This window comes from Trichoplusia ni, chromosome 4 (assembly GCF_003590095.1).
Source record: "Trichoplusia ni isolate ovarian cell line Hi5 chromosome 4, tn1, whole genome shotgun sequence".
Lineage (NCBI taxonomy): Eukaryota > Metazoa > Arthropoda > Insecta > Lepidoptera > Noctuidae > Trichoplusia > Trichoplusia ni.
The window spans coordinates 5138714-5163039 of record NC_039481.1 but is presented as its reverse complement, the minus strand read 5'-3'; the positions used below and the strand labels follow the sequence as shown (position 1 = coordinate 5163039).

At 38.5% G+C, this 24326-nt stretch overlaps 1 protein-coding gene across 1 annotated transcript; it reads left to right on the top strand.

Moving 5' to 3' along the window:
• The first annotated feature begins 660 nt into the window (after positions 1-660).
• Positions 661-19241, top strand: LOC113492678 (potassium voltage-gated channel unc-103-like). The gene is made up of 19 exons (XM_026870274.1): positions 661-2888; positions 6650-7074; positions 8763-8849; positions 9132-9279; positions 9841-10022; positions 10988-11008; positions 13154-13308; positions 13550-13663; positions 13737-13858; positions 13929-14047; positions 14119-14309; positions 14578-14720; positions 15307-15500; positions 16222-16350; positions 16681-16825; positions 17583-17660; positions 18066-18469; positions 18750-19001; positions 19071-19241. Exons 2-19 carry the CDS (start codon positions 6823-6825, stop codon positions 19239-19241), a joined length of 2907 nt encoding a protein of 968 aa, XP_026726075.1. The 5' UTR covers positions 661-2888; positions 6650-6822.
• Positions 19242-24326: the final 5085 nt, after the last annotated feature.

Below are 24326 nucleotides of genomic sequence, written 5' to 3'. Positions count from 1 at the left end.
TTGTTTGAACGCGCTAATCTCAGGAACTACTGGTTCGAATTGAAAAATATTATTGTGTTGAATAGACCATTTACCAAGAAAGGCTATATGATATATGACATCACGCTGCGACTAATAGGAGCCAAGATACAATGGAAAACGTGGAAAAAACGGGGAAAATTATTCATCTATGAGGGCTTCCGTTGCGTTCGCTGAGAAAACCGTTCAAGATCTTCTAACCACGTGGACGAAGTCGCGGGCAAAGGCTAGTCTTATTATAAAAAAGAGGCTTTGCTGATAGATGCCTGGTTGAAAATAAATTAGTAAAACTACACTAAAGACAAAAAAACGTGTTATCGTTATCATTGGTTGTTTATCTAAATCTCTAATATTTTATACAGCGTGACATTTAGTGTGACGAGAACGTGTTGGTACAATGAATGAAAATACGCAATTTACCTACTTAATTTTCCAAGGGGGGTCTTTTGTCTGTGTGCAACGTTCTACTCGTATTGATATTAGAATAATTCGAATAACTTAGGTAAAATCCGTTCAGTTTACCCGTTTAATAGCTACGGTGAAAAAATACACACAGACACGTGTATTTTTTCACCGTAGCTATTAAACGGGTAAACTTATTGAAGGCGGTTTTTTTTACAGGGGATATTTAAATTATTAATTTCACCTTGTAATTAAATTACTGGATTTTACTTAAATTAGTAAGTAAATATTCTCCAGTTATATACTTTCGACTCAATAATTTAAATTACCTTTGAAAATGGCGCAGTGTAATATCCCGCTGAAATTATATGAGAGACGAGCTTTCAATGCTTGCTCGTCCAAATGGGTTCAGTGACATTTAAAATAATTCGAAGCTTGTGGGAGGAGAGGACACATTTGTGAAATTAGGATTTATAGTACTTTATAAGTAGTACAAGTATCAAGTTACATGTAGGTACTGTAAATGAATTTATATATAGAGATATACACGTATTTAGGTATGTACATATTTACTGATTTTAAAAACGACTTCTTTCGTAAAAAAAGTCCGTTCGAAACCGATTTGATAAATATTAATGCTTTTCTCTTTGTTTGCTCTTTGTTACCCTGTTCAACAACACTTGAAAATCAGTTCAAAAGAAGAGTGTCTGGAATTGAATCTTATTTACTAGTAGAAATATTAAACTGTAAACATTTTTGGTTCTGTTACTCAGAATCCAAGCAAATTTGTAAATAGACCCGAATTTAATGTGAAATAATTCAAGAAGCTACCAGATTGGAGAGTCAAGTGAAATATTACATGAATATCTAAACAGAAATAGTAGAGCAATGACACCTAGCGTGTAGCGTACGTTACTATGGTTCAAAGTATTGTAGAACAAAATATTCACCGGGTTAGGCAGGAGTTAGGCCCCCCAGTGAGTTTACGACATTGACTCTGACAAATATTGGGTGTATCGGTAGGTTCCGACAAGTAAACATCACCTTACGACCCAGCTGTACGGAGACAAGCTGTCTGCTAGCCATTCAAGTGCCAGTCAAGCAAAGCAAGAATTTAATATCTGCAGATAGGTACCTAATATTAAAATAGTTTGTAATCTTGTTCATAGTGTTTGCAAAGTACCACTGCAGTAGTAATAAGCGAGCAAACAAAGGTCTTTGCGAACTACTGCAGTACGTTATGTTGAAATTTTCGACAATTAAGATTTGAACTCTTTTTCAAAGTGATGGTTTTCAAAGATTAAGATCAAACTTTGATAAGTTTGCCTGAAAAAAACACAGCGAATAAATAATAGGGAGACAAAATAAATTTAAGATTGTGTTGTTTTCTGTAATATTTTATTTTTTATTAATTGAAAGTGTTTAATTGGGTAGAACTTTCTTAATTCATTATCATTGCAGCCATTATGTTGTGGAACTCTCTTTTTATACTGAAGAGAGTATTGCATGTTACTTTCCATTTTCGTGGAGACAACATAATATTACTGTATTATGTGTTCAGTAAAATATAATTTAATTTATTTTAATTTATAATCAATAAAGAAAACGCATTACCAGATCATATAAATAAATTAAATGATTAGGGCATAGTGTGTCGGCTCTAGGGGCCTTAATATTGACATATCACGAGATCGCGGCGCGGTGGCGCGGTGGCGCGGCGCGCGGCGTGTTGTGTATCCAACACGACATGGCGACACCGTGCGTTTCAGCTGAAATATTCGATGGTAGAAGGGGAGGTTGTGCGAGGTCACGCCTGTGCTCGGCCGTCTCCGGTGGCGTCCGTCGCCGCTCGGCGCCCGGCCCCGACGCGCGCACAGCGACCTCTTGCGTGCGCCGCTACAGTGCCCCATCGAGTTTACGTCCAGCGACCACGCTGCGGACTCTGCCGCTTCTCACACTGCCAACGTATTGTTATCTTAATATCGTTCCTAGGCGACTCGCCTTTAGAGAACGACGCCGCGAATCCTAGCTAAAACGTATAATTGTTACACGACACACCGAAACTAACGCATATTCCACTAACGGGCCGTCGTACTGTAAACGAGTCGAGCGCTTAATCGATCGACTGCATTAAAAAGTAAAAAATATTATTATCGTTTCTCAGTCGACCTTTGCGGATTTTGTTGCGCTGCTATAGGTGTTTTATGTTTAATCTTTACACATACATAATAGTTATACCAAAAAGTGGTCAAGTATTGCTTAGGCTTACTAAATAGTCAGTAATATCGAGTGTGGTGCCGTCCTGTGCTTAGTTCGCTCAGTGAAAAGTGCGTCAATTGTCGAGAGGTGTAATTCTCCCTACGTTTGATTGCGAGCTTAGCGATTTATATTGTTTCGATTGGCTCTTGCTTTGTTTTAATACTCTTGTGGGAAAAACGCGATCCATGCTTGGAGTTATGACTACCATGGTATGGTTTCCTTTGTCTACGTTATTTATCTAATTTTCCTCTTCTTAGTACAAGAAGGTAGTTCACATACATTATCACGTTTGAGTCGATGCTTTATAGTCTTAACTAACGTTACAACATTTTATGAAAGATTGTCGTGCTATTGTGCTTTCATAATTTCTTGTAGGGTTTGTTGGTACTGACTGAGTAGTTATATCTAGACTGTAAGTAGCATTTTGCATTTTATTTAGTCGTTTACATCGTATTTCTATAATACAGCCATGCTTCTCGCTTTGGAAGCTTCATTGTGACTCGGGTTACTGGCGCTATATTGTACCTACATTCGTAGTGTGGCGACGATCTATTGTAAAAACTATGCAGAGCATGCAGCCCCTCCCACCACTCTCCATAGGTATTCGCAAGGAATCCCTGGAGACTACGGCGTCAGTGGCGCTTCGTACAATATCCATCAAAACGCGCATTGTTGGCGTAATGCACAGCTTGCCTTCATCTGTAGCCACATCCGATGCGTTCTGCTACCGAACACTATTACATAACGTTATGTACAGCAGTTTGTTGTTAACTGCTGTATGCAAGCCTTCGTTATACGCGGTCGTCTTCGAAATATAATTCAACATATCCACCATAATCAGAGACAAAGGGATAATTTTGTCATTTCTGTCCGCAGTGCTACTGTCGAAATTCTTGTAGTGGTGCCAAAACAGTAAAACAAAAAAACTTTAGGAGACTAGGCTTCACTGCGGCTAGACACAATGTTAAATCGTTAGGTTATCTGCATTATACCGTCAAAGGCTTAGCCCCTATTATTATAAATGAAACAATAAAGTATCGGTTATTGAATCAATATATTCTAATGATAAATAGGTATCGTTAAGAGAAATATCGTGTAGGTACGTAATATTAAGTTATAACTGCCAGGCGCCGTGATATGATGTGATAAGCTTAGGCAGCAAATAATATATCCCACCAAAAACATTAAATGTAAAAAAATGCCAAGTCTCTCGATGCAGTCTTTCCATCGTAAAAAGTTTTGAGATCTCATAGAAGCCAAGTCCTATTCAAAATATTTTGTAGTTATAAATCAACATTTAGTAATTGTATCAATAGTTTTCTTTATATTATAATTATAGTGACTTGGCAATGAGCACAAGAAGAAACAAATAAAACGGCATATTTGTAGGAGTTGAAAGTTACACACACCGCATGCGTAAACATTAATATCACAAAATTAATTTTCTTTTGGTTTATCCGTGTCGTCCCAACCGAATTTCGGCAACGGCAGTCAGTCTTAGTGTACTCTCGATTCATTTACTTTCATAAAGCGATGGCCCGTAAGGTATTCTTAATTATTGTATTGGAGCATGTAGTCGACCATCATGATTCACACATAACAAATAATCTGATCACTGGTCTCGTCAGTAACATTTGCACATAATTCCAGGCATCAAGCAGCTTTTAATTTGTGCTCATTGCCAAGTCACTATAATTATAATATAAAGAAAACTATTGATACAATTACTAAATGTTGATTTATAACTACAAAATATTTTGAATAGGACTTGGCTTCTATGAGATCTCAAAACTTTTTACGATGGAAAGACTGCATCGAGAGACTTGGCATTTTTTTACATTTAATGTTTTTGGTGGGATCTCATTTATTTTTTGTAAGTGTATTTCTTTCTTTTTTTTTAGGTGTCATAATTTCTAGGACTTCAGCTACTGCTTTGCTTAGAACCCATTCTCTATCTCTATCTCTTTTGTTTCTTCTCTGAGACTTCGTTACTTCTAATGTAAACAAGCTTAAACTTATATATATATGCATATATATATCAACTAACTTACAAACTATAGCTAAACTAAACTAAATAACACGTAAAGTTCTCCGAATATCAATTATCACTACAATATTTTTTAGTTTCGAAATGGTTTTTCATAGACAGGTGGCGCTATCAAATGAAAATTATCGAATTATTCTGAAGTACTACTTAGACTGCGCTTTGTAACGAAACCATAGCGCGATTCAGACACGTACAACGCCATCTATCGAGCGCGCATACAATATTTATCGCAATACAATGGAGTTTTAGCTTTATTAATTTAATGAATTATGAATTTTATGTATTAATTTGTATTAATGATAGTCTGTGTATTACATTTATATTATTCTTTTCTATTCTATGTATGTATTCATCCAATTGAATAGGTACTTAAACAACGAACAAAGTTAACAATGCAGTCAAAATCCATACATAATGTTCTTGCCAAACCGCAAATATAAAATTGTTTTCTATGGCATATTATTTTTTAATGTTTTTATAATTTTTCCTTTACATGTGGCTAAGGACCTATCTTGGTGCAAAATTTGAAGTTTCTAAGTCTGCTAGAAGTACCTTAGATTTTTGATGATCTGTCAGTGAGTCAGTGAGTCAGTGAGTGACAAAATGGTGTAACTTTGATCGACCGTAACTCCTAAACCATTAATTCAATTGGCATGTAATTTCGAACTTAAGCTTGTTCTAATGCCTACTATTATTCCCCGAAAAGCTAAACTCCTAGCTTTGTCCACGTCGAAGATACAGGGGGGGCGAAACAGCCGCGAATCGCTTCGAGAAAAGATGGTACGGCCGTGCCCGTTTTGCTCGAGACTTGGCAGGGGCACTGCCGTGCCCTCAGATGAGGCAGTCGTGTTCATGTTGTCGCGGTTCCTCCGAGAACGTGTGAATACTTAACAGCAATGCTTCAAGTTTTGAACGCATCTCTTGGGCCTCGTAGAACTAGTTTACGTAATATCGCACTCAACGCTAAACACCTACATATGTACTAGCTCTATACTTCAACGCTGTGTATGCAGCTGCTGCTTCGCTGGAATATAACGCCACTCTTGTACTCATGTGTCACTTTCAAGGATTTTACATAATATGTAATTTAATACTGACGTGTTCATAGAAGTTTGCCTACTATATCTATTCAACTTCTATTTCGACAATAATTAACAAAAGCGTCAATAATGTCTTCGTAGCATCGGCATAACGGCTACGCGGTTTTCAAGAAAACCATATTGAAGATCTTGTTCGGATCGAACATATAAGACAAATTAAAACTCGATTAAAGCGATTCAAGATTACGTCGAATTTAAGCTTACATGGCATACTATTTCTTAGTATAATAGAATGGTGTTATAATAAATGATTTAAAGTTTCAATTTGTCATAGAAACCGTTTTATATAATAATATATTCATAATAGAAGCACTTCGTTTTATACTTTGAGTCGCGTATTGTAAGGCGTTCAATGTCAGTTTCCTCGCGTCCGTCATTATTCTCGTGCTTCAACAACGGAGAGAAACGTCTTGCGCACATTGAACATGTGCATAAAAAGATGAAAAGAACCGACCACCCATTGACACAGTGTCTTGAATGAGGCCCGGCCTCGTTCTCCGCTTCCAGGCGCTCGTAGCTGTATGCCTATTAGTCGTGCTCTATACACTCGAACTACTGTCTCAGCCGACATTTGTGGAAACTTAAGCTGGTGCTTACGAATACTCGAACGACATACGTACTTGCGTTTTTCATGAACTATATATTGTTTCTAAACTGAGCTATAATATATCTTGTTTGTTTACATACCAGTAGTCTACTTACGCATATTGCTGTTAAAGTCAATATCAAAACCATACCATCGTAAACATATCGTCATTTCTCCACTACCACGCAAAGTTCACTGAGCTATATCACTAATACGTGCGTACGATTATCGGATCAGAAGAGTTCGAGGAGTCAGAAGTGTACGTGGGAATAAATCGATCATCTATGCAAAACACGGCAATTGCACTGCTGGAGACGGCGACGGCGTTCGAGCGGGCCGTGCTGGAATGTGAACACCTGGAAGCGTCGGAGCACGGCGGGTTCCGGTGAGGACGTTGGCGCGTGCGCGGCATGGAGGAGCGCGGCCCGCCGGACGCGCCGCTGCTCGCGAGCCCGCCGGCCGGCGCGGCCGCGGCGGGCGCGGCGCTCACCACCTCGCGGCGCGCCGCCTCCGCGCGCGGCTCCCGCGACGACCCGCCGCCCTCCACTTGGCGCTCCTCGGTGCGCGTGCGTGACACCGGTTTCCGCGGCTCGCGCAAGAGTGTCGTACGCCTCGAACCACCCTGTAATGGCCTCAACGGGTTGCCTGCCATCGGCAAGGAGGTAATCCATTTATCTCTTTGCCAGATATTGTATTACGACGAGGGCTGCCACTTAAAAATGTTAAGCTATCCGGGATGATCAATTTATTTTGAAAGGTCCCGACACCCGGTCACGATAATTCCATGAAAAACAATGTCCTAAATTTTATAAAAATCATTCAATAAAATGTATACTTTAGGTGCAGACAATATTGACACAGATCAGAAAGATTCAGGAATACATTTTCAAATATTCATAACTTCTGTTTTCTTACAGGTTAAATTCTTTGAGTACATGAGCTAGGTATAGAGTTGGCTTCACATCAGAGGTTGCATTATAGCATCGGTTATTGAAATGATAATAAATAATAACGTAATATACCCCCAGCAAATATTTAAGAAGATAATTGCAGGCGCCGGTCGATAAGTAAACCTTAAATAATGGGCTATGCTCATCTAGACAAAGTCGAGACTTACAAAATCATAGAAGACACGTTAACTAAATCGCATTTAGTTTGCATACATACACGATACTTCATCCATCAAATTGTTAGTCATTACCTAATCTTAGCTTTTGAATGAATTTTATTTCTAAATTATTACTTTTAATTTTCATCGGGAATGCCTTTGCTAATGTAAGAATGCATCCTTATTCTTTAAATATAATAAACTTGCACGTTTGAATGAACCTGCCAATGACTTCAATGTTGCAGATATCACCTGCCATCTCCTTACTACTAGTTGTCAGTTGTTTACAATCACTTGTAAATTACCAAAATTAAAATACTTACGAGCGAAAACCTTTAATACCAAAACAAAAGCCGGGTGTGAAAAACAACTAAAGTAGAAAGTTTACTGAACTTTTATTAAAATGAACTTTTATTAAATATCGTTACCTTTTTGAAATACTTGTGTTAAGGATTTCAAAAAGGCTTCCTTAAATTGGATACCCATAGATTTAAAAAAAAAACTCTGCATCCAACGGCGCGACACAGCCGACGTGTTTGATTTTTAACGTTACCTAACTAAGAATACTTGGGTTGCTATGACGAATCACTCGAATCTAACAATTCCTCAACTATCTAAATCCGTTCAGCGGTTCAGGAGATTTGAGATAATAAAGAGTTTTACAAAAGTTTCTAACTTTCCGGTAAAAGTAAAAATGTACCAAAATGACAAACAGATAAAGGTCCAAGCTACATGATCAGAGGTGTTAAAACGTCAGAATCAATCCAAAACGTAACTAATGAATAAACCATCCAATAATTATCATCGATTTTACATTAGATTAGTTACTTGCGCTATTTGATCAGTAAAAATCAACTAGCAAGTTGATGATATCGATTTTAGATTTTACAAAATTGTTAGGGAAATGCTTTACAAAGACTCGAAATAATAAATACAGTAAAAGTCATAACAAAGTATCTTTATGGCCAAGAGCGTTTTTTAAAACCACAGTTAAAATTAACAAGACGAATATCTTATGGCGTGTTGTACAGTACTTCAACACACGAAATATTTATACTCCTTACTTTAATGGGCTATAAACCGCGCCAATATAAAAAAAAAACTTTATCCGCTATCTTAACTTTTCTACATTGTGTTTTGATCATCGATGGATCTCGGCGTCTGAATAGGCCCTTAGCCAGCTGAAAGTTGAGTAACAATAGTCTGTATCCACATAAACAGTTTCCACGTTATTGTTCGCAGGTACTGTCTCTGGGCGCGACGGGCGGCCACAAAGGAACCACGCAGCCTTCTCATCCCTGCACTATCCTCCACCATTCTCCTTACAAGGTAAGACTCCACACAGAACTACCTCTAACTTTCATGTAAACACGTCAAATACAAATCATCATAATTATTCCGTTAATTATTATTTAAGTCACAGTATTAATATTTCGTTTCAGTAATGTCGGGTTATACATAAGGAGTATATAAATTACATTCGTCGCAATGGCCTCGCTCTATAACTCGGCATGGCCGACACGCAACACGCTACAGTTTTAAATGTTTTCGTAGTTAAATATTTAAATGTAACGCCGGGTTCTATAACATGTGCATGAACTGGTATTTCAGGCCGCTTGGGATTGGTTGATTCTCATACTGGTGATCTATACGGCGATATTTACACCCTACGTGGCCGCCTTCCAACTGAATGAGCCCGACTTCGACAAACGCTCCCGCAGCTTCGGCGAAGATCCTATAGTTGTCATCGATATGATCGGTAATACCCTTTACTATATAGTTAGGTCTGTAGATATACGTGCCACCGACGAGTCATAATTTATTCAGTCAGACAGCAATGTACTTTAGCTGTGCTACTTAGGTACAAATCTAGAATATGTTATGGACTGAAGCCAAAACCTTGGGCCGTGCCTACTTTTTATAGAGCATTGCCAACTACCACCATCTTGTATTTAAATTCCTAAAATATTCCAGATAAAATTATTAAGTATACGAATTTGTTCGACAAAATTATACGAGGAGTTGTTAATGTCATGGTCTTTTTTTATTTCAAAGAAGGCATTTGTGTCTCTCGCAGTCGCCAGAAAGTATAATCACAAAGCATGGTTGGGGACAACCAAGTAATCCTTTTGTATATTAAAATAATGTATGTCAATGGACTTTGCCAAATGTTACAAATTATGGCAGAGTTCCCTAACGACCGCCCCGGTCAACGGTTCACGCAATAAACCATACTGTTTCTTTCTTCTTCTTTACTCGCGATACTCAATGAAAGAACAGATCAAAGAGCGTAATATAATAATGAGCGTTTTACTTCCAGTGGACGTGACGTTCATAATCGACATCCTGATAAACTTCCGCACCACGTACGTGAACGTGGCGGACGAGGTGGAGTCGGACCCCGCCAAGATCGCCATGCACTACCTGCGCGGCTGGTTCCTTATCGATCTCGTCGCCGCCATCCCCTTTGATCTCCTGCTCTTCGGAACCGACACCGACGAAGTGAGCTGCCTTTACCTCCCAACAACATACACCACATTTGATTTCATCTCACATACGATACCTACACAGACTTGAATTTAGAATTAGACAAAAGAAAGGAATGGCTGAATAGAAGACAAAAACACCAGCGGCCTTACCGTGATCCGCAAACTCGTATCGATTGTCGCACTAACGGCTCAATCGCAGCACTGCGAGAATCGATTCAAATCGTATTGAAGCGTGAATAAAGTAAGTTTGCTTTTCACGGTGGATATCCAGACGATCAGTTGTCCGAAACGGTGTCACAGCTCTCGGAATACCGAACTTAGAATATTGAAAGTTCACAAAATATCAATGTAGTTAAACTCGTGTATAAATATAACACAGTGGTCACAAGTGGAGGCCATACAGTACAACAAGATTAGGGTGGCGAAGCACGATACATTCCGCATTGTGAAGGGTAAAATAGGTCATAAGAATATGAAAGCGAACTAGGTCAAGTTAGGGTTGGACGATAAACATTTCGAGACGACACAATAAGTACTTACATGGCATTAGAAACAACTTGACAATTGTTTCGCTCGCGACGAACGGTTCTTTCGGACAAATGAAGATCTGGTTATTTATAGCGAGTCACGTAGTTGTGGAATGCAGTCAATGCAACTCTCACCATCGACTAGGATACCACAGCCGATCACTTAAAGATCCACTAATATTCAAATTAATTAGCTATTTTGTAAATTATTTTCAAAAAATATTAAAATTGGTTAAACCGTCTAAAATCATATCATTCAGTATGTTTTCTTTTGTAAGCAAAGTTGATTTGTGATTTTGTTTTGATTTAAGACAAACAATTATTACCTGTTGATTTTGTTGACGAGTAGTATCCAGTCGTGATTTATTTTATCATCTGTCAAGTAGTCACGTAATGGAGAATGCCCGAAGGTGGGTGCGTATTGAATTTGTAATACCATTTCTTGTTACAGCAGGGGCTGGAAAGTGATGAGGTATACCATCTTTGTGAACTATTTTTATGTTGCTGCCACTCAATTTTATTATATTTTTAGTTGACATATTTTATTCATTAATTTCCACTAGCCATTTTGATTCCACTAAGTGAATGCGTTTAATGGAAGATAAGGACGCTTCCCATGAGCAAAATGTCAATCATTACAAGTCGTGCATCGTACCCGGCATCTCTCGAGGCTCACTAGCTGTATCACGAGCTTGGCCGCCGCCCGCGCCGCCGCGCCTCGCGCCGCGCGCCCGCGTGCCCCGCGCACGATAGCGTATAACACTAAGTACCGACTAGGCTAGCCCAGTCCGGAACAGTTTGTTCCTTAAAGTAAACAGTCTCAGAATTTGTCCCTATAAACCGATTACTAACTCTGAAGGGCAAGTTTGAAGTAGTACTACGGGGTACACCATGCTATGGAGTTAGATATGTCTTGGTAAACAAATAACTGAGAGCTTTCATCTTTTATTTACATTTGAGCATAATATTTTAGCTTTTTTAGCACTATACAAGTAACAAAGTATAGATTTGTAATTAAATACTTGCATTGAAATATAGTTGAGTACATTATTAATTCGTACGTTTAGTACAAACAACTAGGTACCTAGTTAGAAGTTGAAGTATGATTGTTTATTTATCTATTATCTACTTTTCGGATATATTATTTCGGAAACAACAGCGGCGGAACATTATTCATTGGCTTTTCTTAGTAAAAGTACCTACAAGAGTCACGAAATGCACAGAGCTTGGTAGCAATTACGCTCACACTTCCCAGACTTTTTGTACCGATCAATAAATCGCATATTTGTCACGACGTAAAGAAGCACCAAGTAATAGTGTCAGTCCCAAACTTACATAACTACTGAAAGCACCCACCTTACATCAAGCAATATATCAATATATTGATGTACTATACTGTATCCGCCACTGATTTGTATACCCACTTTGGTTTATTTACTCATCGTAATTTGTGTTTGTTGATATTTGCAAATTGGTTTAAATTGACATCTACTACATTGTTATTTATTTTCATACATACATATTGACTTATTTTATTTTTAAATTAAATAAATTGTTTTGAAACGATTCTATTTATTTTTGTTTTTCCTTTTTTTCCAAATCCAAACCTAATATAACAGTAAAAACTAAAAGTATCCGCAGTGCACGGTTCAAAGTAAGAATCTATGAGAAAGTTGAGCGGTACGTTTCAAAACTAATATGTTACTCAGTCATCGAGAGCAAGTCATCGACAGACAGCATCAGCTTCACGAGCAATGCTTCCCATGATCTATACAGCACATACAACTCACGTGTGAATGTTGGAACTACATAATGTTAACATGCGTCAATTACTTTTGTGTGTCCTTTGTTATCTCTAGCCGCCGATCAAGCTTTCAATAAGTATCTACATTTTAATACTTAAAACTAAATACACATTTACTCATTCCATAATAATACTTTCATTTAAATCTTAATACTATTTTAGTTTAGAATTATTCTAATTAAAATTAGTTGATTCCATTATTATTAAATTGTTGTCTTAAAATTATAAAATTATACGAAATATTACAAAATAATTAATTTAATTAGTAATATGTCAAGCGACTTAACATTAGCAATAGGTAAGTCATCAGAATTTAAAGAATCGGATTATTGCAAGTTATTTCTGCCAAGCGATGCACCAGGTTTTGCAAAATTTACAAATCTTTGTATATATTTCAAAATTTCTTGTAATCGCTTAAAATTTGACCTCACACCGAGCATACATTCACTTATTCTATACTATGGTTCTAGGCACTATGGTCAGTCAACTGTAGAGGGACTATGTAATTGACATTGAAATGATAACAGTAATCAAACAGTATTCTGCACCGCATTATGTACGAAGCCAGCTAATTTTATAGTTTTAAAATAATCGCTTTTAATTCTGCAAACTACATATTATATCTAAGTTTGAGCTCAACAGCATTCATAGGCAAGTTTTTGCTTAGTTAGCGTGGTTTTCGCTGCGAGGCCTCGTTGATGCTATTTAGTTTTAAGCGAACGTTTCATATAACGCTTGAGTTGGGTTTGCGGCTAAGTTGCGTTGCACCAGCACCTGACGGAACGTTCTGAGGTGTCGTTGTGGTGGTTGCAGACAACGACTCTCATCGGACTGCTGAAGACGGCGCGCCTGCTGCGACTCGTACGCGTCGCACGCAAAATTGATCGATACTCCGAATACGGAACCGCCGTACTGCTTCTCCTTATGGCCACTTTTGTACTTATTGCTCATTGGTTGGCCTGCTTATGGTGAGTTCAACAACACAAGCCCGAGGTATTTATTCGATTATTTCATGGTCCTCTCTGATCAACGTTGCCCTCTATTTTCCTATCGTGTTCGTACATGTTCCAGCGATATAGATGTCCCTATTCTTTTGACATATTTTATACAAAATGGTTAGATCCAACATCACAAAGCCATATACTTCCAAAAATCTTCGGTTCTTGAAGTTCGTATTTTAGAAAATTAACCATTATCTTTTTCGTTCAGGTATGCTATTGGCAGTTGGGAACGGCCACAGCTTCACGCCCCTATCGGATGGCTGGATGCGCTCGCTAATGATGTCCAAGCTTCTTATGACAACTCCACTGGTCCATCCATGAGGTAAGTTATGGTAAATATTAGTCAAAAAAGACCCCACGTAACCCTGACTAATACCTTTCTTCGTTTTTTTCAGATCTAGATATATAACCGCTTTGTACTTTACGTGCACCTCGCTAACAAGCGTCGGGTTTGGGAATGTCGCGCCCAATACAGATATGGAGAAAGGTTTTACTATATTCGTTATGTTGGTTGGCTGTGAGTACCACTTCCTAAGCATTTTTTTTTCTCATCTTTGAATTTACCTAACACTTTTTTTATCTTCCAGCCCTCATGTACGCCAGTATCTTCGGTAATGTATCGGCTATTATACAAAGGCTTTATTCGGGAACCGCTCGTTATCATACACAGATATTGAGAGTTCGAGAATTTATTCGATTCCATCAAGTATGTATACCAGGCACTTTCAAATTATTCTTATTAGTTTGATTGGTTTTCTAATGATGACTTGTTTTTAGATAACGAACCCTCTGCGCCAAAGATTAGAGGAGTATTTCCAACACGCGTGGAGCTACACGAACGGCATCGACACGTCCAGCTTACTGAAGGGTTTCCCGGAGTGCCTCCAAGCTGATATCTGTCTCCATCTCAACAGGAACTTGCTTGCGAACTGCTCGGCTTTCGATGGTGCTAGTCCAGGATGTTTAAGGTAATCATTTACAATAGCTTAGGTGTCTTTTTCATACGTACAAATTCTTGCCAGACGTTTCGAGATGTGATGTAACAATTTTAGTATATATTTTTTTTTCGTTTATTTTTATTTCGGAGGTCGTTTACTACTTAGATACATTAAAAAAGTGAATATTTGGAGAGAAATATACGCAAATCATAGTTGTGAAACAGAGTACAACCAACAAGAATGAACAATCTTGTAAAATATAATAAATTAATAAAAAAATTATGGTTTATGATTCCAGAGCTTTATCGTTGAGGTTTAAAACGACTCACGCGCCACCTGGAGAGACTCTCGTGCATCGCGGTGATGTCCTCACCTCCCTCTATTTCATATCCCGAGGGTCTATCGAAATCCTGAAGGACGACATAGTTATGGCTATATTAGGTAAGTTTTTAAGGGGGGAAATGATTTCCAGTGGCAAATACAAAATTTTTAACAGTTATTTCAACCAATTTCTGTGGCGTCATTACAAGTCCCTACCAAATCTTTTCATAGCTCTGTCAAAAGTTTAGGATAACATACAAATATAATTAGTTTAGATAAAATTAATGTTTTAAGTAATAGTAATTTTGTCTGAATGAGTAGTAACTTAGCTAAAGAAATAGCATGCTATTGTGGTAATACGCTAATTGAGTAATGCCTAGAACATAATGATACTTATTGATTAGTCTTTAGTAGTTTTCTTACACTTTGATAAACATGTATTTGTCTTATAATTACATCAATATCTTCTACACTGACACATGCCTCTTATACTGAACCTGCTAAACAGCAAACTTAACCAACTGACCCAACTTCTTTTAAAACCCGAGACTATCAAAACCAAATGAAAATCAGATCAAAACCACTCTACATGTTTCAATTCAGCGTTAATGAGGTTTGAGTCAAACCTCAAATTATTTATTTCAAGCGGTTTGATCGCCTCGGGTGGCTTCGTTAGTGTGTTTATGTTTACCTATTATTTCTATAGGCAAAGACGACATATTCGGTGAGAACCCGTGCATCTACGGCACGGTGGGGCGCAGCAACTGCCGCGTGCGCGCTCTCACCTACTGCGACCTGCACCGCGTGCATCGAGACGACCTTCTCGACGTGCTCGACTTCTATCCCGAGTTCCGCTCCTCCTTCGTCAATAACCTTGAAATTACATACAATATGAGAGATGTTAGTACCACATGCATATTTTCAGATTTTTTCATGCAAGTCTAGCTGACAAGTAAGAAAAGTTGTCGCTCTGTCAAATAAAATTATTAAAATGTTGATAAAGATATAATAATTTATATCATGCAGAACAAACTATGCAACGATATGAATTCTTTTACAAAATTCATATTGCGGTAACCGCGAAGTGAATTGTAGCAAGCATAGCTACGTGCTACGAGCCTACCCTATTCGTAGCGTGCCTACGTCGCGTAGAGAATAGTGTACAGATCGTAAACCCTGATTTTAATTATAAATTTGTTCAACGTATTTTATATCCGATGGTTAAATACTTGAAAGAATAGTTACATGTATCTTCAAATGTGTTTAATGAGACTACTTTTACTGAACAGTTAGTTAATTATTAAATGATGTAACGCGTATTTTCACGACTAGTTTCCAGCCGGAGTCCTTAATCATGAGCAGACTCGCGATCCCGCCGCGTCTGCTCATGATTAAGGACTCCGGTTGGGTCCGAAACTAGTCGGGCTACCCCGATAAATACGCGTGAGTAAACCGTTACATCATTTAATAAATAATCATTCTCACGACAGCTACTATCAAAATAAAGTTAGTTAATTTGCTACGCACATTACATATTTTGTTGAGTAAGCGTGAGCGAATCATTTTCAATTCACTTATATTCAACTTTATCACTATTAATTTATGTCTGTAATGTATACAGGAGGAGCTGAGCGGTATCGAGCCGAAGCGACGTATGCGCTACGAAAACCCGTGCGACGCGCGCCTGCTACGAGAGGCGTACGCGCGCACCACGCGTAGACCGCATACTGAGACATTCGCCGAGAAAGTGGTACGAACTTAATATCAACGAACACAATAGCAGTCGAGCCAGTAGACAGTATTTGGAAATTTTTGCACTTACACTTATAAGTACTTGACGTAGTACATATATAGCTTAGTACTAACATAACGTAGAGCATGTTAAAAATAGAATAGGTAGCAAAACTAGCAAAATACATAGATAAGATAGATAACGAGTAAAAATTTGAACCGTACAACGCGACGCCCAAATAAAGTATGTCTTTATTTCCGATGCAGCTGATTTTATCTCTTTCATTGTATGTACCAACCTATTTTAATGCTTCACACACAGATTACAAGTGGATTACTAAATTTTCAGGATTCGCAGTGCAGCGACGACGATACGGAATCTCCGGCCAGCCGCGGCATTCTGGAGTTCTCTGCGGACAAAGCGGGACAAGACGTGACGCCGCTCAACTTCAACTTCAGCAAACAGCGCTCCACCACCCTCAACTCCATCACCGGTAAGGCAGCCGGCAGCGCGGTGGAATGTTCAGTTTGTTTTTTTTTTATTATGACCGTACACCACATACGCCCGTGTGCAAAATTTTATTATAAAGTCACAGAGACACGGGTGGCATGTTGTGGTAGACCTTCCTCTCTATTTACTGTAGATGACTTACACGTAGTAATGGATGGACCGATGCATTCCCCTTTGACATAATTTAAGACTCTTCTTTTCTGTAATACCCTGAAGACCCAACTCCTATTTAAATTGGTAAGAGAAAAGATTTCTGTCTTGAGGTATTTTAATAACTTTAATCATTTTTTTTATATTTTGCAAAAAGTTTATGCGACAGCGTAGGTCCTAAAGACGAGCGGTAAGGAGGTTTTCGGTTTCTATTTTAACTTTTTGCAAAATGTGTACAAATGTACAAAGATCATTAAAATCAAATTGGACAAAAGCAAAACAAGAATAAATCTAGCAACTAATTAAAGTTTTATTTAATTTAGGGCAGCATGAGTTCCGCTTGTTTCCTTATTTATTTATATTCCTATTTACTGGTGACGTGGGAGGGGATGCGGTGTGGCTAACACTTAGTTAAACATGACACTGTGGGCGACGGTCGAGCTCACTAGCCCTCGCCACCAGTGGCTACGCACTGGCTCCGAGCCTCGTGTAGTACACTTAGCTGTCGATCGACTTGCGCGCGCCGGCCCCCGCACACCCCGCACCCCCGGTACCGCCCGCCCCGCTCTGAGCGCGGCCCTTGTGTGCAGGCATGCTAGCGCAACTTAAACGGAGCTTCCCAGACCTCTACCATCATAAAACACATCAGCCACTGCACAACAAGTACTGTAAGTATGCATTACTTTACTACTTTATAGTGCATGAATCAGCAAACGGGTTTACTGAAACCAAATTAGCCACATCGAAATACCGGTTCAATGTAAATTTTTCATCTGTATAATATGGTCTCACAACTGTCAACCGGATTTTTATCAAAATTAGTAAAATACATTGAAAATATTGGAAATTTAAAACAAATTTAATCAGACAAAAATAAATAGCGTGCATTTAAACATAGAATATAACATAACTAATTAGTTGACATAACTGATTTAAAAATCCTAAATAGGCGCACACGGTCTTTAATTTAATCTTATGTCATATTTATCAATGATTAATGTACCTACTGGGCTGGTCGGAGTATTCCTCAATGATAAAAAAATAAACAATAATTACATGTGTACAATTTGCAGCACAATCCACACCTCAGACATATAGAAGTAGAGCGGGCGCCGGGGTGAGGCGGCAGTCGTCCGTGGGCCCGCTGAACGACACGTCCCCGCTGACGGGGTGCGCGGCGGCGGGCGAGCCGGCCGTGAGCACGCCCGCGCACAGCGCCACGCTGCCCGTGTCCAGCCTCAGCACCAACCCCAGCTCGTACTACACGAACGCGTCGCCGTCGCCGCCCGCCGCGCCGCCCGCGCACCAGCACGTCTCCTGCGACGACATCCTGGCGCCGAGCGCGCCGCAGCCCGCGCGCACGCCCTCCTGCCGCTCGGCGCCGCACTCCGCCGTCAACCTGCACCAGACCGGGACCAGCCGCCCCGCCGCACTACCTTTGGCTCATGATAAAGCACAAAACGCTGCAGCCGCACAGGTACTTAACATAACTTTAATGTAGATCATATGAAAATGAAACCCCAATGTAATATTACTAAACAATATTAACTTCTTTTTTTAATATTAACATTTTCAACCTACTGTCTTTTTTTTTTTAATGTACCATTATTTAATTATATTTGTTTACTTTGTGATTGATCACTGTCGCTCCACTTGTCATGTATTATTTACTAAAAGTCAGTTTTGTGTTTCTCAGTCAAATGAATGTAATATTCTTTATGAGAAATAAATGTCTTAAACCGAACTTCTGATTACAGGATAGCATGTCACCACAGTATCAAAACGTGGGACCCGCTGCAACAGCTGCATCTGTGGCGACCGTACTGACTAGACTAGAAGAGTTAAGTCGGCGTGTAGCCGTGCTCGAGACTGGTCTCACCGCGGACGTGAGACGTATTCTACAGCTGCTACAGGCACGCGAGGGCATAGTGCATCACAACGCGCAGCCAGTCCATACTCCCTCGCAAGTGCTTCCTAAAGCGTCCCTCTCGGTGCCCCAGGCTAATGAGGTAATATCGTAGCCGTTGTTACCTCAAAATTATAACTCAAAAGCAATAGTAACTTTACATTGTTTTCAGTGGGAGTGGAACTGGAACGGTGAGCGGGAGCGCGAGCGCGGCGGCGGGCGGTACGGGCGCGGGGAGCGCGGCGATCGCACGCCGGGCGTGCAGCGCTCGGCGTCGGAGCCGCACGCGCCGCTGCCGCCCGCACTGCCGCCGCCGCCGCACTCGCACTCGTTCTACAGGTAGTGTGAGGCGGGCGAGACGAGCGCCCCCCGCTCGCGGCCGTCGACGCGCTCGCTAGCCGAGTCGGCGTCGTGCGGCTCGCTGGCGAGCGGCCCGCCGGCGGCGGGAGAGCCGCCCGCGCCCGGCGGCACGCGCCCGTCCCTGCCGCGCGCGCGGTTCCACTTCTGCCGGCGCATAGCTCGCTTCCGGCACGACGACGCCCGGAGCTTCCTTTGACGCGGCCCTCACCCGACGCATGGACCAATTTTGTACTTCCGTTAACGCCTAAATAAACACGTCCTCGCGATCTCGCGAGCGGGCGGCTTCTCCCGCCCGTGCCGAGTCCATTTGTAATAAAATTTCAATAATGTTCGCTTTAGTAAAACTTTAGGATTGTCTAGCGAGCCGGATTCGGTTTGGTTCGTCGAAGGGATGCGAAGCCGTTTCACATTACTTAGGTAGTGTACGACGACAAGAGTGGTTATAGAAATGCAATAAGTGGTGGATATATTGGGTGCTTTAATTTTAATTTTATGAATGTAATTTACAGGCTTTTAAGAGAAGTACATTTTTAAATGATGTATTACGCATGGGTATGTGTACAATAGCACTATCTGACCGTAGTATTCATCATCCCTTCCGGTTAATGTGTTTAAGTTAACTAACTCAAATATCATCCAAATTGACTTTTTAATGTATCTACGTAATTATTCTATTCTAGACTTCAGCTAATTCAGAATGAGGCTTATAAGACTGAGAGACTACGTAAATACCGTGAACTGTATTTCCAGAAGCGAGTACCTAAACGATAAACGCTTTCTACCCGTCCTTGCTCCTTGCCTTTACTTAGTAGCTAGGTAATGTGTAACACTACGAACGACATTATGAAATGCTCCTTGTGGAAGTGCGGTTATGAAGTTTCACTCGACACACATGTACACCACACACACACTTAATTAACGCATTGTCTATGACATAATCCATAACTTCATTAATATATTTTAATTTCCTGTGCTCTCGTACCAGTTTTTAAATAAATGTTACCAGGCGCAAAATACCTGCAACCTGAAGGATGTGTACGAACACTAATTCAATATTAATAATGTTTATCTACTTTCTCATGTTATTTTATATAATAACTATAATTGTGGCTCAAAGTATTAACTTTATGTTGTAATGTGTATCCTAGTTACGGAGTAAGATTTCGCCAATATATCATAATAAGCAATAATAAAGCCCACCATTTGTTTAAGATCTACATCGTATTACGTAAGTGGCTGTTGACATCAATTCTAAGCTGATAATTATGTCAGAACAGCCTGCTGAGTTCCCATAACACTTTTAGTCTTAGTTGGGCAACTTAGCAAGAAGTTTTGACTAGCTTCTCTTATTGCCGTTGAGGGTGTACGCACGCATTCCCGGCCTTCGCTGAGGCGGCCCAGCTGGAGCCCCGTCTCTGTATACTTCACATCTGATGAGATAAATATATCGTTTCACGCAACTTTTACGTAACAATGGAATCTATTAATTTCTTAATCTGCTTTACACAAATTCTCCGCTCTTTTGTTATAGATCTAACTATATTATTAAAACCTGTCAATCATAATATTTAAAACGCGAAAATACAAAAGCACGACCTTAATTCTAAGCTACGTATTTTCTGATTATTTGATTCAATTATTATTTGTAAATAATATCGTTGAACTATGAAAAAACATTGGTCATTATCAATTAAAATGGTATGTGACCTTAGATATACTATGAAACTTTATGATAAAAACCTACTTCATATCAGATGGCAATAACTTATGAAAAAAGAGTATATTTGTTTGAGTAAAGATAAAAGTATACTAACATATAAATTCTAATAATTCCGATCTACAACTCGACTCTTATAGAACTAATAAAGAGGTTGAAATAATGTGGTAATCAGGGTTGCCCTACGTCCTAGATTGTCATTTGTCAGCGGAATATCAATATATTGTATTATTCCTTTTCGAGAAAGGTACGACTTAAATAACCTCTAAGATAATAAAGTAAAGAAATTTATTAAAAACCGATGTAAAACAAATTATTTTTCACTACAAACAGGCAACCCTCATAGTAATAAAAATGCGACATGTGATAGGTACATAAATAGTTGTTAAATTAAAACTGCCAAATTGATCACTATACGTGACGTCATTATTGACTAAAAATAATAAATCAAAGGTTTGTTTCACAAAATCAATAAAATCCCTGTTAGTTAAAATTAGACAATAAATAAAACAATTATTTAAGGTTTTTCTTAAATATCGTGAAATATGCTTACCCTAAAACGTTATCTTTTTTAATTTATTTCACCAGATCAAAAAATAATACATTTTACAAGAAATTATATAGACGTAATTAATAGCTGTTTAATAGACACATAAAGATGCATTAGTATTAAATAAACAGAAAACGGTGAATCGCACATTAAGTTTAACAGAAGTTAATTGATTTCAGGCGCGGAGTAGGTGATATAATGTAAATATTTAGATACGTAGAATTACGTTTGTAAATTGGTCAATTCTCAAATGTACTTATTCTTCAATCTATCTAGTTTATCAAAATTAATAGCTTTGCTTTACATCACTATCGTATGCCAAGCATTCTAGGTCTACATTTAAGCATTGTTATTTGCTTTCGTAGATATAGAACTTCAATATGCCTGAATGTCATAAAATAGTAAACGTATATTCGAAAATATTAACATTAGAGGTTTTAGTGACATACAAAGTCCTGTTTGCTACCAAAGTCAAGCTTACGTTATGTGTGCTAACGTAGAAAGGCAGGGAAATTAGACGACGTCCAAAATTACATAAGAATCTTTAAACTCCTTGACTACTAATAACGTTGAAGTCATTAACAAAGTAAAAAAAAACAAAAGCCATTAATTTTATATTGAATGAACTTGAAAAAGTAAAGTTAACATCGATGAGTTGATCACCAACGCGTTACGAAAACGAAAATAATGAAGTCAGATAAGTTACGTCACGATTCTTTTTCTAGATAAAATCGTTTAATATTAAACATAGCTTCATTAACATTTTATTATAAGTATAAATTATGAATATACCAAACAGTCCCTTTTCGGCCGAAGATGCAAATTAAGTGCTGTCATTTCCGCTGCCCCTTACTTTGTAAGTTGACAACACTGAATCAAAAGTACCTACACACATTTCATCATCGTGTAACACGACTACACAACGAATGCTCTCTTAACACTTACCGACGACCTTAACCCGTTTCCGAAGCACTTTAACCTACCTACACAATAGAGTTCAAATGTTCCAAGTATCGTCTGCAATTTGTTATTATGTTAAGCTAAGGTTCATTGGTCTTAACCATTCAAAAACCTTACTATGGTCCTCCAAGTTACCTTACATTCCAAACACGCTAGAATGTTTTAGATGTTTGACTAATAGCGCTTAAGCACAGGGTGTAATTTTGTTTATAAGTTATAACGATATCTTAAGATCCTAGACACTAATACTAAACTAATAAATATAACTTACCATCGATAAAATTAATCGTAGGTATCTAATGTCTATATTAATGTTGATTAATGTAGAGTTTCGAATGCTTAGTATGTTTGCCAGCACACGTGCACTCACTCTACTTTTTTTAAATAACAGAATACTTAAGAAACCTTATTCATTGTTATCTGTAGTGCATTTCGCTCATTTACTTTGGATGCCTACATCACATTTCAAATGACTGTTAATTCGCCCTTACTAACATTTAACACTAGTTAATAAGGTTTCTGTAACTGCTAAAGTGATCGCATATTCACTGTCCCCAACATGTTATTGCTAAAATTTCTGCGAGTGAAAATTAACAACATCAAATCTATGATTCAACCTATAAAAAACAGTTAATAGATGCGTCACAACTTTAATAATGCTAGCCTATGCGTAAAGCTCTAAATTTTGATCGACTGTTTGATTTTTTCAGTCGCTAAGTCTTGAACAACGGTTGGAGCCTGAACATTCGAGCTTTCTTTATGTTATTTTTAATTAAATCCTATATGACCTATTTGGAGCCGTATTCTATACTATACCTACATAAATAATATTGTGTAAATAGTTTGTAGGCCGCGATCATAGCTGAGAACGCCCTTCAGAATTACTTACTTAGCTTTTAAGTAGTATAAGTCGCCACCTTGCGAAAACATGTTCGCTTAATCATTTAAAAATTGTTGCCTTGAAATATTTTAGTCACAGAAAACTGGTTGTTTCAGCTTTGAATAATCTCACAATTATATTAGATAATGTAATGATAAGTTAAGTATTTTATATTTCAACAACATAAGCGCAAAGCATGACGCGTGCATTGTATTATGTAATTTTGTCTGTGATCGAAATTTTATATTGTTAAGCTGGAAAATTAAGCGCACGTATCATTATTTTAAAATACTTAACGGTATTGCTTCATACATTCTGTGAGCTGGAAATTATTATTGCGGTCAAAATGGTATTACCTTGCAATAAAATGATTTCTTCTTGAACCTTATTGCATATTTTAATACTTGTATAAATAATTCAGTACATTTAAAATCAGCCGTGTCCTGACACGTCAATCATCTTTGGCTTGAATTTACTTCCTTAATGTATGTGGCCGTAATCACAAGGCAGTTGTCACTAGCTTACCTTCGATCTAATTAATTCATTTATAACTAATCTTAAGACAAATGTTTAAAACAGCGACTTTTGCAGGCAAAAAAGTGCTACCAAGCTTTATGTTTGTTGCTCGGTAAATCCCAAAATGAGGGAATCGTGCTCAATTGAATGCTGAATAGCTTGCCCATTTACATGGTACCTACTTACTTAAACTATCATTAGACAAGAGTGTGAATACCTCTGCCTCCAGGGATAACCGACGAGGTTCTGGCGGTATTACTACCAACATTAGGTTAAAATTATAAGAATCCAATGAAAAGTAAACCTATGACAAGAATTTAATAGACAAATAAAATATATTGATAACTATAAATGCGAAAAAATCGACAATAAAGTCTCCCTGCCTTCATCCTGTCATAAGCCGTTTCGAGTTTTCGATGACACATGATCCGCTACAGAATGTGTG